Here is a 16,190-nt window from a genome sequence, read left to right as displayed (position 1 = left end):
ACACACACACACACACACACACACACACCCTTTCCCTCTCCCTCTCTTTGGGGAAGGCAAGACTCTTCTATCAGTTTGGGGAAGACCTATCCATTGTAGGATTGGTACTAAGACCTAGCAAACCAGAGTCATAAGTCATGGAACCCAGAGGTAACAGTGAGACCCTGCCATGGACCCCAGAGATAACAGTGAGACCCTGCCATGGACCCAGAGATAACAGTGAGACCCTGCCATGGACCCCAGAGGTAACAGTGAGATCCTGCCATGGACCCCAGAGGTAACAGTGAGACCCTGCCATGGACCCCAGAGGTAACAGTGAGACCCTGCCATGGACCCCAGAGATAACAGTGAGACCCTGCCATGGACCCCAGAGATAACAGTGAGACCCTGCCATGGACCCCAGAGATAACAGTGAGACCCTGCCATGGAACCCAGAGATAACAGTGAGACCCTGCCATGAAACCCAGAGATAACAATGAGACTGTTCCTGTCCACAAAGGGAAGTTAGAATAGGTAAGGAGTAGACTCATACCTTAGCTTTGCTAAGTTTTATAGAATGAGTTCTTGTTTAAAAATAGGAATAGAAATGACATTTACTTCATAGCTTATTTAAGGATTGATTGATGCCTGTAGACTTAGGGATGGTAGGCCACCCCTGTAGTTACAGTTGCTTGTCATAATTTGAGCTCAGTATATTCTGTTGTTACTTTTCAGCATGATTATTTACAAGTTTAAAATGTAATTTAAGAGGTGGGTTTTTGTTTTTTGTTTTTGTTTTTTTGATTCTCTGAGAATATTTTACTGGACCATGGTTCTGTTAGTTTTAAATGACAGATGTCCTATGAAACAATTCTTAGGTTAAATAACAACATTTAGAAGTTAAAATTTTAATCATACAATTAATTATAAAATAGTACCCGTTGGTTGGTATAAGCTAAGCAAAGAAATGTGAGAACCTTCACTGTGTTGCTGTAAGACCCAGCTGCAGGGCCGTACCTAACAGCAACTGTCTTCCATAACCGGAAATACTGAGAGAAATGCTAACCAGTGGACATCTGTGAGCCCATGCTGCCTGCCCCAGATCATCTTGGTTACACTTGTAGGCAGAGGAAGTCTAACTGACGGTAGTCCATAGTTCCAGTCTAGCACTTGTATAGAATGCCCAGCAGCTAAAGATTTTAGATGGATTTCCATGGTTCAGTTAGTTTGGAAATGCTTATTTGACTTAAGTAAATTAAACCACTTTCTTTGGAGATAACATTTTTTTGGAGTCCTTAATATGTTAGTAGGAGCTGTGACTCTCTCAGGGAGATAAGCAGTATTTCTCTTACTTTTTAGACAAGTCCCTTCTGTCAGCTTCTTTCAGGACACCAGTGCTTTGTAGCTCCCTTGGGAAATGTCACCTTAGACTCTCAGGCTGAGTCTCTGCCTATTACTTTGTGTCTTGGGAGATCCTAAAGAGTGCTAGGATGAAGGATGGCTGCTGCCATGGAGTAATAGCTATTGATACCTGCTTGAGTGTTTGCTGAGTGCCACACAAAAAATACTGTAGGCATGCCAAGTCATCCTTTTAGAATCATTCTTATAGATGAGAAAACAAGGAGTTAGGGACTCAGTAACTTTACTATATCAGACACGTAGAATGTGTTGAGCTAGGAGTGACCTTGGGTAGAGGAACTTGCTCTCCCTACTTTCTCAGTCACGGGGCTTGTATATGTGCATGTATGGTGCAGGGCAGAGTGGTAGTGTTCCTGCAGTATGAAATAACAAGGAGTTTTATGTGGTTGGAAGTCATGTTTAGTAATGATGAAAATAAAACACATACAGGTATAGATCTTGAGGGCCTTGCCATCATACAAAGTAATTTGGGATTTCCACAGTGCATCTGGTTCACATGTGTCCACCAGTTTAGCTTTAGGTCTTTCAACTGCTCATGTGTAAGAACAGGTTTACAGTTACAAATATGTGGACTGGAAGTAGGAATGCTGTCTTACATTTTGCTGGTATCTTAATTGTTGTTACAACTTCCTGCTTTTGTAGCTCACTGCTTCTGGCCCTGGACTGAGCATAGACAGAAATATATGTCCAGTTGAGTTCTATGTGAGCTGAACATGTATTTTCTATAATACTAATCGTCAGTGTTCCTGAGTTGAGATATGCTCTTAAGAGGTAGCATTTTGGATAGTAAGGGATTTTATCAAAAACAGTATGGTTCCTGTGTTTTCCATTTGGATAGAAAGGAATATTTATTTAAATTGGAAATTCCTGTGTAACCTTAGTCACACTTTTCCCCTTCAGAGGCATTCAGAGTGCTACCTGGATTTCACTGTTGAGTTGTGGCAACATTATGACACTTACTGAAGACCATGGGTTAGTTTATTAGAAGTAGGATGAACCACAGGACTGGCATTAATGAAGTGGCTTAGTAGAGAAAGGCCTTTGCTATCAAGCCTGATAACCTGAGTTCCATCCCTAGAGCTCATATGGTAGAAAAAGAGAACTGACTTAAGCAAGTTGTTCTCTGGCCTCCATGCTCCCCAACCCACTTTTATAAAGAAAAGAGAGGAGGAGCGAGACTGAGGGAAAAAACAAGCCCAAGTTCTAAATCTGAACTCAAGATTCTTGCCACAGGATTCTTGTACTCTGAATGATATAGGATCCGACAACACTTTGTAGTGCTTAGAAAAATGAACAGGAGTTCTAGAAATCAGTGGTAACTTGGAGCCTTGACTAACTGCTGCAGAGTTGTAATGACTGCTTACAGAGACATTTTTAAAGAGTAAGATATGTTTCTGATATCTTAAGAAAAATGACCAGGCAGGGTGGTACAACCTGAATCCGAGCACTCTGGGGACTGAGGTCAGAGGAGTTCAAGGTCACTTTCAGCCACAAAGTAAGTCTGAAGGTTTCTCAAGACCATGTCTTATCCCACCACCACTACCAAAAACTCTTCTTTATGGTTGTAAGACTTAAAGTTGAATCTCAGAAGAATTTACAAAATTATTTTTATTCTAAAAAAGTAACACTCAGTTTATCACTTTTAAAAATATCCACTTGTTTACTGTGAATAGTTATTTTTGATTTCTTTGCTATTAAAAATCCTCCTTAATGTCCCATAAATAACACTTTTTATGGAGAGAGAAAGGGGCCATATGTCGTAGAGTATGTGAAGATTTAAGAGACTGTCAAAGAAAGGCCCTCAGCGCCCTCCGTACTTGCCCATCTGTAATTCAGCCTTATATGCTGAGTTCAGTGCTGGTGTCTACATCAGTTTTAGCATTAGCAGCTAAAGGAAGAAATGTGTGCGTAGAGGGTGTTACCTGCTTGGATCTGTACCATCTGATTTTTCTGTTTTAAATGGTTTTAGTCAAGTAGTTGCCAGAGGGCTGGTTCATTCAACTTTGTATATGGCATAACCTTACAATGTTTATTCTTAGGTGGGTTTGCTGAGTTCTCTCGTTGTTTCCCTGGCCTCTGTGAAGGAAAGTCCACGCTAGTCCCTACCTGCATATCTCAGCCTTGCTTACCTGTTGCCAACATTGGACCAACTCGAATTCTTCCCAATCTCTATCTTGGCTGCCAGCGAGATGTCCTCAATAAGGTGGGTGCTTCAAAACACCTCTCTGTGTGTCAGTAGCAGCTGGAAAAGCAACAGATGTCCATTATCTGTCTTAGAACATCCTGTGATCCCAGAAAGAGGAAACATTAATGTGTGACCCCTAGCTACATGTTGTGTCATCTTTACAATATTATTTTGATGGTATTTATTGCCATCTGACACCCAAATTGTTGCTTATTTTTCTCATAGTTCTAAGAAACTTGAAATATGATGGGATTATTTTGTTTTGTTTTTCATACTATTAGTCTTGTCTTCTTGGACTATTAATTAATTGTTTTATTACTGTAATTGAGGTCCTACATTTACAATGAATTGATTTTTTTTTCTTGTATCATACTAGAAAGGGATTGAAGTGAGGCCTTGAATTGAGGAAGGTCATCATGATGCCAGCTGGTGTGAGAAAGGGGCAAGATGGCCAAAGATGGTAAAGACAGAGATTTAGACGGATGCTCTGTCAGTTCCACTGTGTCTGAAGCTGGCTGGAACAACTTGTAGAGGGAGGATCATTTATTCTTGCTGAAACGCTGCAGTCAGCCCTGAGCAGGCATGCCCTGTTAGAGAAACACATATTGGATGGAGGCATCTGTGAATGATGCCACAAATGTAACAAACGTAGGACTTTAGTGTGGGTCTCCAGCTTACATGCTCTTCAGCAGGGATGCTAAAAAAGAAAAGTGCTCTTCCTATTGGGAAACGTGGACGTTTCTCTACGTTCTCTTAGTTTACAATGTCACTAATTGAAAAAGCAACTGGACTTTCCAACTCTTTGTTTTGGTTTTTCGTTTTCAAGACAGGATTGCTCTGTGGAGCTCTAGCTATACTTGAACTCAGAGATCCTCCTATCTCCACCTCCCGAGTGATGGGATTAAAAGCATGTGCTACCATGCCCAGCTAGACATTTTTTGTTTTAACTCTGTTTATTTAGTTAATTTATACATGCACCATGCCTGCCATACATATATGCATGTGGTGGAATTTAGAAGGTGACAGGTCCCACTGGAACTAGAATTATGGATGATTGTTAGCTACCGTGTGGGTACTGGGAATTGAACCTAGATCCTCTGGAAAAACGGCCAGTGCTCTTAACTGCTGAGCCATCTCTCTAACTCTGTTTTTTCAACTCTTAATCTTAATTCAGTTTAATTCAGTTCTTGGTGATCTGCAAGTGCTACTTTCCTTTGAAGGCAGCAGTTTCCGTAGTGTCCTTCTTGAAGGAAGGGAACAATCAGGCTCACTGGAAAGTGTGCAATGGCCTTTTTAGCATATAGGAAACATGATTTTCTGGGAGGAATAACTATTGTCTTTGAACGTCAGTGAGATAGTTTAGCTGTTGTTTTTATAGCAGCTCTCTTGCTTCTGTAAGATTTGCCTCCACAGTGTATTGTGCTTTTGTGAGACCTGCCTACTGGAGAGGTCTGTTGGGGTCACAGCGCCTTTGAGCATGTGAGCATTAGTCCTTTTAGAAATAAGTAAACTATATTGTAGCCGCCAGCAGCCACTCATATGAATGGGTCATCTGGAATGGGGGTCAGGGCCTAATAATTAAAGGTACTGGAAATGCAGGAAGGGTTTGAAAAAATTAGACCAACACATGGTGTGCTTTCAGTCCGCCATCATTCATTGAATTCTCTTTGTTAGAAGCAAACAGGCAGATAGGTAAAGCAAAATTCTCCCTCAGGTTCGTCAGCAACTTGGCCCAATCAGCAGCCTCATCTTCAGTCTCTGGAGGCGGGACTTCCGGCATAACTGGAACTTGGAGAGGCGTGGCAATTAGCAGGAGGTGGGCAGAGAGGCGTGGCTATCTGGCAAGGCGGGGTCTGAAGAATCAGCCCTCAGCTGTAGGAGGGTCATACTATGCTACAGAAAGCAAAAATTACTTTCTAAAAGTCTCATATATTCCTGTGGCAAAGCCAGAGAGGTTTGGCTTATTTAATCCAGGTTAAAAACAAATAAAATTGAAGCCTAGGTAAAGTTTCTATTTTTTCCTGATTATATCTTAACAGGTCAGTCAGCACAAATAATTTTTACATATTATTGTATTGTTTTTTATTTTTTACAAAAACACATTAATTTTTCTATGTTCCCTTTTCAGACTTAACAACTGGGTGAACACTTAGGCAAGAGCAGTCAAACCAGAACCCGGGGCGAGAATAGGGAAAAGCTTAGCTCTTCTAATGTATAGCAAAGCATGCAGCGTCTTTGTGGGAGGAGAATGGGCTTATAGACATTCGTGGGACAATAGGTTCAGTCTGAAGCTGCGAGGGGAGACTGCCACTAAGAATGGGGAGAGAGTGCTAAGGAGCACTGGAAATCTGAGCAGCTTTGAGACACTGGGCAGGAATAGTTTTTGATGATGAAACTCTATGTTGACAAGAACTTTTGAGCCAAATATTTTAAGAGATTTAGTTAACCACTTTTATTTTGCTATAAGAGAAAAATTTCATTCTGAAAATGTTAAATGAACTCACAACATGACCCCCAGTTTGTTTTTACATTTTTTGATGTTGTTCTTTGTGTTGTTTGTTTGTTTTTTTGAGAGAGGGTTTCTCTGTGTAACAGACCCAGCTGTCCTGGAACTTATTTTGTAGACCAGGCTGGCCTTAAACTAGAGATCCGCCTGCCTCTGCCTCATGAGTGCTGGGATAAAAGGCGTACACCACCACACCTGGCTTTGTTTTTACCTGTTTTTTTTTTTTAAGTTTTATTTTTCTTAACAGGGTTTATAAGCCTAGGCCACCCTGATTTTATTTAGTTGAGGGTGACTTTGAACTTCTGATCCTCTTGTCACTGCCTTTGGAGGGCTGGGATTACAGGAATGTGGAACAGATTTACTGTCTAACACGCATCAGAAACCAAATCATCTTCCGGTTCAACTTCCTGCCTTAAACATTCCAGAAGCAATAGTATATGCTTGTTCTTGAAGACCTCTGAAGGTGAATTTTAATAATCTTCTGTAATATGTTCCTTCTATTACAATTTAACAGTTAAAGTCATTTGAAAAAAATCTAGAATGCTATTGTCTTTAGTTAGGGTTACTATTGTTAAGATGAAACACCATGACCAAAAGAAAGTTGCGGAGGAAAGGATTTATTTGGCTTATACTTTCATATTGCCATTTATCATCAGAGGAAGTAGGAAAGGAACTCAAGCGTACAGGAACCTGGAGGTAGGAGCTGATGCAGAGGCCATGGAAGAGTGCTGTTTAGTAGATTGTTCACATGGCTTGCTCAGCCTGTCTTCTTATAGAATCCAGGACCACTATCCCAGGAATGGCACCACCCACAATGGGCTGGGCTCTCCCATATCAATCACCAATTAAGAAGATGTCCTGTAGGCTTGCATTTAGTCGGATCTTATGGAAGCATTTTCTTAATTGAGGTTCCCTCCTCTGAGATGACTTCAGTATGTGTCAGGTTGACATGAAACTGTCTAGCACAGATATAATGTTTTTAATATTAAAAAAATAAATAAAGGGTTAGTCCAGGGAGCTAGTCAATGGATAAAGGTACTTGCTACCAACCCTGCCAGTCCGAGTTTGATGCCCACAGCCCATGTGAGAAGAGAGCATGGACTCCTATAAGTTGTCTTCTAGCCCACGTGCACTCTGTGGTATGCAAACATATACCCAAAATAAATAAAATGCTATGCCCCTACACACACACACACACACACACACACCACATAGGAACATGGATATGCATACACATAATGTGCTAGTAAAATATGTTAAAAGTGTAGCTATTCTCTTAGGAGGCCCATAGCTAATATAATAGATGAAATATAATAGAGTGCTAAGTTGTTGAAGGTAGGTTGACCCCAAATTTCAATTGTATACTATACATTTAAAGTACTTGGCTCTTAGCCAGAATAATGACTTCCATTTGTAATCTCAACATGAGTTGCAGATTAGATTGAGCTGTATAGTAAGATCTTAACTTGGCACTGACAAAAAAAGGAAAGAAATAAACCCAGGCTCTTTATACACTTGTTGTATCCACAGAGGATTAAGATTTAGGCCGCCCCAAGTTGTTGTCACTTATTTACCCAAGATTTTGTCATTGGCTTCAGTAGCAGAGATCTGTTTCTGGAAAATAGAATTGTTGGCTTTGATTTTTCAAAACCTACTTTTAATAAGGATTCTTACTAACCTTCCTTCTAGCCCACGACCCACCAGAGGCAGTGGAAAGGAAAGGTTAAGAGAGCAAAGGAGGATGTGGACCTGTTTAGAAACAGTTCTTTGGGGCAATTCCAATCTTCATTGTTCTCAGTCCAGTCCATTAGCACACACCAAACACGAACCAGCAACTGCAGCAGTCCACTCAGCAAATACCATGCACAAATTAGCAAGGGCGGTTCAATCCAGAAGAAACCATGAGGCTTGCCAGCTGGCCCAAGTCCACTGTGGAAGTGGCAAGAAGCCTCAGGAACCTCACTAGAAGTTCTTTGGCGAGTTTCTCTCTATGAAGTCACACAAACAAAGCTCAGCAATGCAGTGTAAGGCACACAAATGCATGCCTGTCACTTGAATCAGGCTGTTACCAAGGACTGACATACCTCAGCAGTCTTTTGGATCATAGGTGAGGTTTTTTTCCCCTCTTGATGTTTCTACAACTAATTCTTTATCAGTGATGTTTCATAGAAATATAATACAAGCCACATACATAATTTAAAATATTCTAATAGCTTTATTTAAAAAGCAGGAGACAGTTTGGTGTTAATTTTAGTAACATTTACTTAAGTCAATATTATAGCTAAAATATTTTAATACACAACCAGTATTTTAAAAAGTATGTATTTTATGTTCTTTTCCTTGTACCAAGTTTTTGGAGTCTGCCATGAATTTTATACTTCACATCTCAGTTCAGAGTGGTCGCACTTTAGACAGTCAGAGCTATGTGAGGCCTTGGGTACCTTAGTGGACAGTAAGGTTAAACTGTTAGCATGAACTAGTTATTTTGCACATTTTAAAGGCATGCCTTTTCTTTAAACACTATGAGAAGTCACTGGCTGCAGAGAATCCTTTTCTTTCCTCTTACACTGTTCTTTTTGTTTCTTTGGAATCTGTCCTCCTGTTCTCTGGTCTTTACTAGTTGAAATAAGAACAGTTGATTGTACTGTATTAATGTCAAATGCTGATGCCTATTTCATATCTGGAATGGGAAAAGTTTGAGAATCTCTAGTTATTTGAAGGTGAGATGTTTTTCTCTGTGTACTAGGCTAGTGCTCTGCCACTGAGCTGTATTTCCATCCCTCAAGTTTCCTGATTAGTTTTCTCCCTTAGCCCTTAACATTTAGAGTAATTTTAAAAATTTTTTACTTAAGTACTCCAAATATTCTGATAAATTACCTATTGAAAGTAGCTTGAAGCTCTGTTGTTTATCTAGAGTGAACCACTTAAGCTGTCACTAAACTATCTGCCATTAGCATTCTTTATGTGGATTATTGTGGCCTTTTAACATGCAAAATTAATTTTTCCCCATGCTATCTTATTTCGCTTCTGGTACGACTAGTGCTAATTTATTTATTTTGTACAGGTGTTGGGTAATAGCCCATACACAACATTGTCAAGTGCATATTTGGGAGTTTCTCAGAGAAAGATCTGATGTAGGAAGAGAAAAAGATAACCAAACATATCATTAAACATATTGTATGTATCATGTGTAGAATACCATACAATGAGCATATTAGTTGTTTAGATAAGAAAGACTTATTTGTTAACAATAATTCACATGACAAGGTGACTCACAGCATAATTCCCAATACTGAAACAGCAGCACATGATGGCTGAGACACAGCTCTGGGAAGAAACAGTTCTGCATACCAGTTCTCTACCTAACTACTCTATCGCTTTAATCAAGTTACTAAATCTTATTTTCCTCCCCTGACTCAGCACTCATGGCCTGTTGTTCTGTCTTCCCGGATGGGAGAGCATTGTAATCGTCATAGCACACTGCAGTAAGGCCTTCTTTTAATCAGTATTCCACAAGATTCCACAATCTTAGGAATTGATTAGAGAACCTGTACTTGAAATTTAGTCTTAACTGTAGAAAGAGCTTATTTCATAGTATAGAAGACAAACTTTTAAATGAAAAAAAAAATGAGTGAAGTGTCAAATGAGATAGTGTCTGCCTGTCGCTCCTACATTTCAGAGGCTGAGGCAAGACAATTGAGAATCAAGGCCAGTTTGGGCTACATGGAGCATTTTAGGCCAACATGGGATATATATAAAATCTATCTCAAGATGTTTTCTCAAAGAAAAAAAGTTTATGAAAATTCTGCTGTGAATGGAACCGTCAGGAAGATGGATTGTGAAAGCTGGCACAGGGTGTCATAGCCCTGACAGTGTAGGTCAACGTCCAATAAATATCCAGAAGAACCTCCCGCTGGATCGCCACTGGGTAGGGAGCACTGCTAACGCTTGAAGAGACCTGAAGGAAAGGAAGCGTAAGGATGGCAATAGAAATTTCACACACACATACACACACACATACATACACACACATACACACACACATACACACACACATACACACACACACACACACACACACACACACACACACACACAAAAATTATAATATCAGAATTAAATGTTTTGCCGGGCAGTGGTGGCACATGCCTTTAATCCCAGCACTTGGGAGGCAGAGGCAGGCGGATTTCTGAGTTCGAGGCCAGCCTGGTCTACAGAGTGAGTTCCAGGACAGCCAGGGCTACACAGAGAAACCCTGTCTCGAAAAACGGAAAAAAAAAAAAAAATTTATTTTTCACTCATAAATACGACTAATTTTCTTTTCTTTTGAGACAGGGTCTTGCTTTGCAATCCTGGTTGTCCTAGAACTTACTGTGTAGACCAGGCTGTTCGTGAACACAGAGATCCTCTTTTTGATTACCAAGTGCTGGGATCAAAGATGTGCACCACCCCACCTGGCTATAAATAGTATTTTTGAACATCTTTAATTATATATTAGAATCAGAACCCATTGTTTACGATAGTGCTTTTCACTTTACAGGAGAACCCTTTCTTAATTTTTGGCCTGTTTTATTAAGTTTAATCATCCCAGTTTAATGCCAGTTAAGAGGAAGTACAGTTTAAATTAATGGGAGCTTTATAATACTCTTTGAGGCCTGCTGAGTTTTTTTTTTTTTTAATAAACACACGTGTGTATGTGTCATATATCTTACAGTCTTTCTGTAAGAAAGAGTAGAAGGAGTATCATTGTGGAACTCAGGCTGGCTGACCTTGAACTTGTGATCTTGCTTTAACCTCCCAGGTGCTGGGATCCAGGCATGTGCCACTGTTCCCAGCTATAGTCTGCTTTAAAAATAAGTTAAATAACATTTAGCGACACATTACATATTCCATACTGTATGTTCTCATACTGTTGCTTGTGTTGACACCCTCCTCCTCAGCCTTAGTTAACAGGAAGGAGTTGAAGCTGAGGGCATCCAGGGAAGCAGCCCAGGACAGTGGGGAATGAACTGGGATGTGCCAGGCTCCTTGGGTTCAGCTTCATAGATTTAACCAACTCGGAATTAAAAATATCCAAAAAAAGTTATATGTGTACTGAACCTGCACAAACTTCTCTGTCATTACTCTTGAAACAATGTAGTATTGCTTACATAGTGTTTATATTATATTTGGTATTGTCCAGAGATGACTTAATGAAGATAAAGGAGATACTCAACAGCTGTGCTATCTTCATAATGAGATTGAACATCCGGGAATTTTGTTATCTTTGAAAAGTGTGAGTCAGATCCCCGGCTTCTGCAGGATAGCTATCTCTGTCTCAGCTTCAGGTGAGGCCTGTACTTCTCACTAGGTTCTGTGGCTTCACCTCAGTGCTGTTTTGATTGTTTTGCTCTGCCATATGGATCAGACTCCTTTGTGTTATTATTGATATTTGTGCAACTAACTGCTAATAAGACTGGTCATCTCTTGGTCACGTGGCCTGCTCTTCATGCCCCAGAGCATGCTTTAGAACACCTTGACGCATCATAAGCCCCACATGATTATTTTTCAAATACTTATAACTTTATTTGAAAACAGTTGCAACTTGATGTGGGCAGTTTACCTTGTCCTTAAAAATTACTTCAGCACAGGAGGTAAAATACTTTCCCCATGCTATTAACTTACTTATAAATCCTTTTTTAAGATAAATCTGAAAGACTCAAGTAAAATGGTCTTTCATAAGTTATAAAATGACTTGACCATAATGTAATGACATTTTATTATTGCTTCTCAAATGAAAGTGTGTAAGAAACATCTATGGAGATTATTCATCAAAAGATACTAATAAAGTAACTATAGGATTATGATTTTTGTCATTTTAAGAATAATAGTTTTATGAAATTCTAAGATGCTACTGTTTGCTAGATAGTATTCTCAGCACTGGGGATACATCTGTAAAAGAGAAGAAACAGAAGAGTAAGTAGGTATATTTATACTGCAGCCCATTATTTATTACCTACTTATTATGGTGGTAAGTGCTCATGGAGATGACTACCCTGAAGAAATGGGTTAAGTGGTTGGGAGTACTTGTGGGGTGTGGCTTTTAATGAAAAGGGCTGATAAAAATAGGTCTCACTGAGGTAGATGGAAGCAAACGCCTGGAAGACGTCAAAGAGCACATGATTTGACTACGTAGAGAAAAGTAACACAGGCAGAAGCAGCAGCCAGGAAAAGAGCAGAGTGTGTTGGGAGTCTGAGGCTGTAAGGAGAGCAGTGTAGCTGTAACAGAGTCAGCACGGGACACTTGGCCAGAGAGGAAGACTGAAGAGGCAAGGCTCTGCACTGAGTCCTTGTAAACATTTCCTCTGGGAGAATAGGGCAAGAGTCTATCAAGTAATTTTAATGCAAGTGTTGATAAGAGGTACAGTGATCTACAGGATGGAAGCAGAATGCCACATAGGTCTGATAATGGGTGGAATCAAGTTGTTAACAGGAGCAACAAGTGGTTGGATTCTGGCTATAATTGAAAGCAGTTTCCTGGAAGAGTTTCCTGGAAGATTAGATGGCAGATGTGTGTATATGCATGTACGTACGTATGTACGTGCGTGCGTGAGTGTGTGTGTGTGTGTGTGCGCGCGCGCGCGCGCGTGTGTGTGCGTGTGCGTGTGTGTGCGTGTGCGTGTGCGTGTGTGCGTGTGTGTGTGCGTGTGTGCGTGTGTGCGTGCGTGTGTGCGTGTGTGTGTGTGTGTGTGTGTGTGTGTGTGTGTGTGTGTTGTCATCAAGGAGAAAGGATATGCAGCTGAAAGGAAGTGTTGAAGTGCTAGTGACAGACATACCCAGTGTTCACTGCTTGCTAAACTTCCGGGTAGACATTCTGAGTGGTCAGGATGAGGGCTTTGAATTCAGGGTGAGGGCTTTGGAAGAGGAGGTATAAATTCGAGTCATTATCATGTGGACAATATTTAGTATCATAAAAATAAGATCATTAAGAAAATCTAAATGGAGTAGATTAAGCCATGGGGCAATTAGCATTGAAAGTCTGGGAACCTAAGAAGTATTCAACAAAGGATTCTTCGGAATAAAGAACATGGAGATCAAGAGTAGTTTATGATCTACCTCTTGATAGAGGGGTGGGAATGCCAGTGGGATAAATGAGTACAGGCAACAATAGGCAGAAAGGAATGGAGATGCCAGCATGAGCAACTCTTAAATTCTCAAGGAGTTTTGTTGAAAAGAAGCTTAAGGCAAAGAGAATTTTTTTAAAAAAATTTATTTACAATCCAGGCATTGTCTCCCTCCCAGCCGTTCTTCCACAGTTCCTCAGCCCATTCCTAACCCCAACCCTATACCCGAGAGGATGCCCTCCCACCACCAGGCCTACCCCCCAACCCCTGGGGCCTCAAGTCTCTTGGATTTGGAGCATCTTTTCCCACTGAGACCAGACCAGGTATTCCTCTGCTGTATATGTGTCAGGGGGCTGCAGACCAGCTAGTGTATGCTGCATGGTTGGTGGCTGAGTGTCTGGGAGCTCCCAGGGGTCCAGGTTATTGAGACTAGTTGGTCTTCCTATGGGTCACCTTCCTCCTCAGCCTTTCCCTAATTCAACCATGGGTCCTTGACTTCAGTCCAATGGTTTGATGTCTGTCTCGCTAGCTGCTGGTTGGGCCTCTCAGAAGACAGCCGTGCTAGGCTCTTGTCTGTAAGTACATCATGACCTCAGTAATAGTTTCAGGCCTTGGTGTCTCCCAATCTATGAGGTAGATTCCCTGTGTGGACTGCCTTTCCCCCAGTCTCTTCTCCATTTATGTCCCTGCAGTTCTTTTAGACAGGAACCAGGAACACTTCTGGGTCAGAAATCTTGAAGCCCTGTCTATCTTCTGGAGATAGACTCTTCGAATTCCCTCTCCCCACTGTTGGACACTTCATCTAAGGTCCCTCCCATTGAGTCCTGAGAGTCTCTCACCTCCCAGGTCTCTGGTACTTTGTAGAGGGTCCCCCTACCTCCCACCCTGAGGTTATATAATTCCATTTATTCTGCTAGCCTTCTGGGCTTCTCTCCTGTCTCCCTCCCCAATACCTGATCTTGTTCCCCTTTCCCCTGTCCCCCACTCCTGCCCAAATCCCTCCTTCCCTCTGCCTCCCATGATTATTTTGTTCCCCCTTTTAAGTGGGATTGAAGCATCCTCACTTTAACCTTCATTCTTGTTAAACTTCATGCAGTCTGTGGGATGTATCATGGGTATTCTGTACTTTTTGGCTAATATCCACTTATTAGTAAGTACATACCATGTATGTCCTTTTGGGTCTGGGTTACCTCACTCAGGATGATATTTTCTAGTTCCATTCATTTGCCTGTGAAACGCATGGTGTCCTCGTTTTTAATAGGGGAATAGTATTCCATTGTGTAAACGAGCGACATTTTCTGTATCCATTATTCTATTGTAGGAATCTGGGATGTTTACATCTTCTGGCTACTACACTGCTTGCCTTGCCTTGCCTCTTCAGTCTTCCTCTCTGGCCAAGTGTCCCTTGCTGACTGTTACAGCTACACTGCTCTCCTTACAGCCTCAGACTCCCAACACTCTCTGCTCTTTTCCTGGCTGCTGCTTCTGCCTGTGTTACTTTTCTCTACCTAGCCAAATCATGTGCTCTTTGATGTCTTCCAGGTGTTTGCTTACATAAGTCCACTATGAACATCGTGGGGCACATGTCCCACTGGTATTTTTTTTTAACTTTTATTGCATTATGATGAGAAAAGTTACATGATTTCAATTTATCTGAATTTGTTAACATTTTAAAACATATTTTAAGTAAATAGAATTAAATCACATTCTTGTTTCCCTTTTGTACCCCAGCTCCTCCCAGAGATCCCCCCTTCAATACCTACAATATCTTTTTGCCATATTCCTTAAAATTTATAAAATATTATAACAATAAAAATGAGTATTATAAAAGTTGTTTGATATAAAACAACAATCAATTTATCAGTCTTATGTAGATGCTCATCTACAGCAATAGTGAAAATACATGTTTCTCAGTATAAATTTTAAATAACTCCAAACATATTAACTGTATATTTCAAAATAATACAAAACTACTAGTATTTTCTTAAATGAACATAAATATATAGTCTTTTTGTTTGTTTGTTTTGTATTTAGTAGAGCTTAAAATCTTCGCTCTTATTGTGGTACAAGCCCAAAATAAAAACAATTTTTAGACCTTGGATTTCACTGTAATAAGGCTGTACTTCAATGACCCTCACATTACCAAAGGATTTTACCTCCATCTTAGCTAAGCTGAGCGTTGACAGTTCTGCTGCACCAAGAAATGAACTGTAGGCACGATTTTTGGATACAGACTTCCTGCTATGGTCAAAGCTATTTGACTTGAGTGAGTGACTTTATTCTCAGCCCACAGAGAACAGGTTACATTCATTTAAGAAATGGTATGTGTATTAAGATGGTCTATCCATAAAGTCATTCACCAACTGTTTCAATGAACGATGGTTCTGCTTGGAGGGTGGCACAGACATTAGGTGAGGGTAAGAATTTGGCTGATTAGCTGTGATAATTTGGAAAAGCATTCATCTCAGAGAAAGAGTAACTTAGAAAATCCTCTTCTTCAAACTTGATACAAGAGTTACAAACATAAGCAAAGCATTCAGTCTCACTTTGTTGTTCTCTTACAAGCCACCTCCCTAGTTAGCTGTCCATGTTTCTTTTGGGTATATAAATACTTTTGAAATATGTAAGGTGTTCTGAAAACCATAATATAGTGTAAAAACATGAAATAAACAATACTACTAATAGAGAGGCTGAGATAGGAGAAGTAAGATTTCAAGACCCTTATGTTGTACACAGCCAGACACTGTCATAAACAAACAAGCAGAAAGTGTATATAGATTGTACAATATTGGACCTATTTCTCCAATTACCAAATTAGAGAGACCATTGGATGACAATCAACAAATTTCTAATTCCTCGTATTTTTGGATTTCAATCGATTATGATATGTTGGTAATATTAATTTTCATATTAAGATATTAAGAGAAAGCAATTGTCACTTCCTGTTGTTTTTGTTGTAAGAGGTGGAATTAGGTTTGTATGGATTTGTTGAAAGATT

At 40.2% G+C, this 16,190-nt stretch overlaps 1 protein-coding gene across 1 annotated transcript in view; it reads left to right on the top strand.

Annotated features, from left to right (window-relative positions):
• The window catches only part of Dusp16 (dual specificity phosphatase 16), an 88,658-nt gene that overhangs the window by 52,411 nt on the left and 20,057 nt on the right, over positions 1-16,190 (top strand). The window contains exon 4 of the mRNA XM_031383640.1: positions 3,438-3,601. Coding sequence (XP_031239500.1) covers positions 3,438-3,601 — 164 coding nt within the window. The remainder of the gene's footprint in view (positions 1-3,437; positions 3,602-16,190) is intronic.

Source organism: Mastomys coucha, unplaced genomic scaffold (genome assembly GCF_008632895.1).
Source record: "Mastomys coucha isolate ucsf_1 unplaced genomic scaffold, UCSF_Mcou_1 pScaffold20, whole genome shotgun sequence".
NCBI classification, from domain to species: Eukaryota; Metazoa; Chordata; class Mammalia; order Rodentia; family Muridae; genus Mastomys; species Mastomys coucha.
The sequence above is the reverse complement of the archived record's forward strand: the minus strand, read 5'-3'. Positions and strand labels throughout refer to the sequence as shown.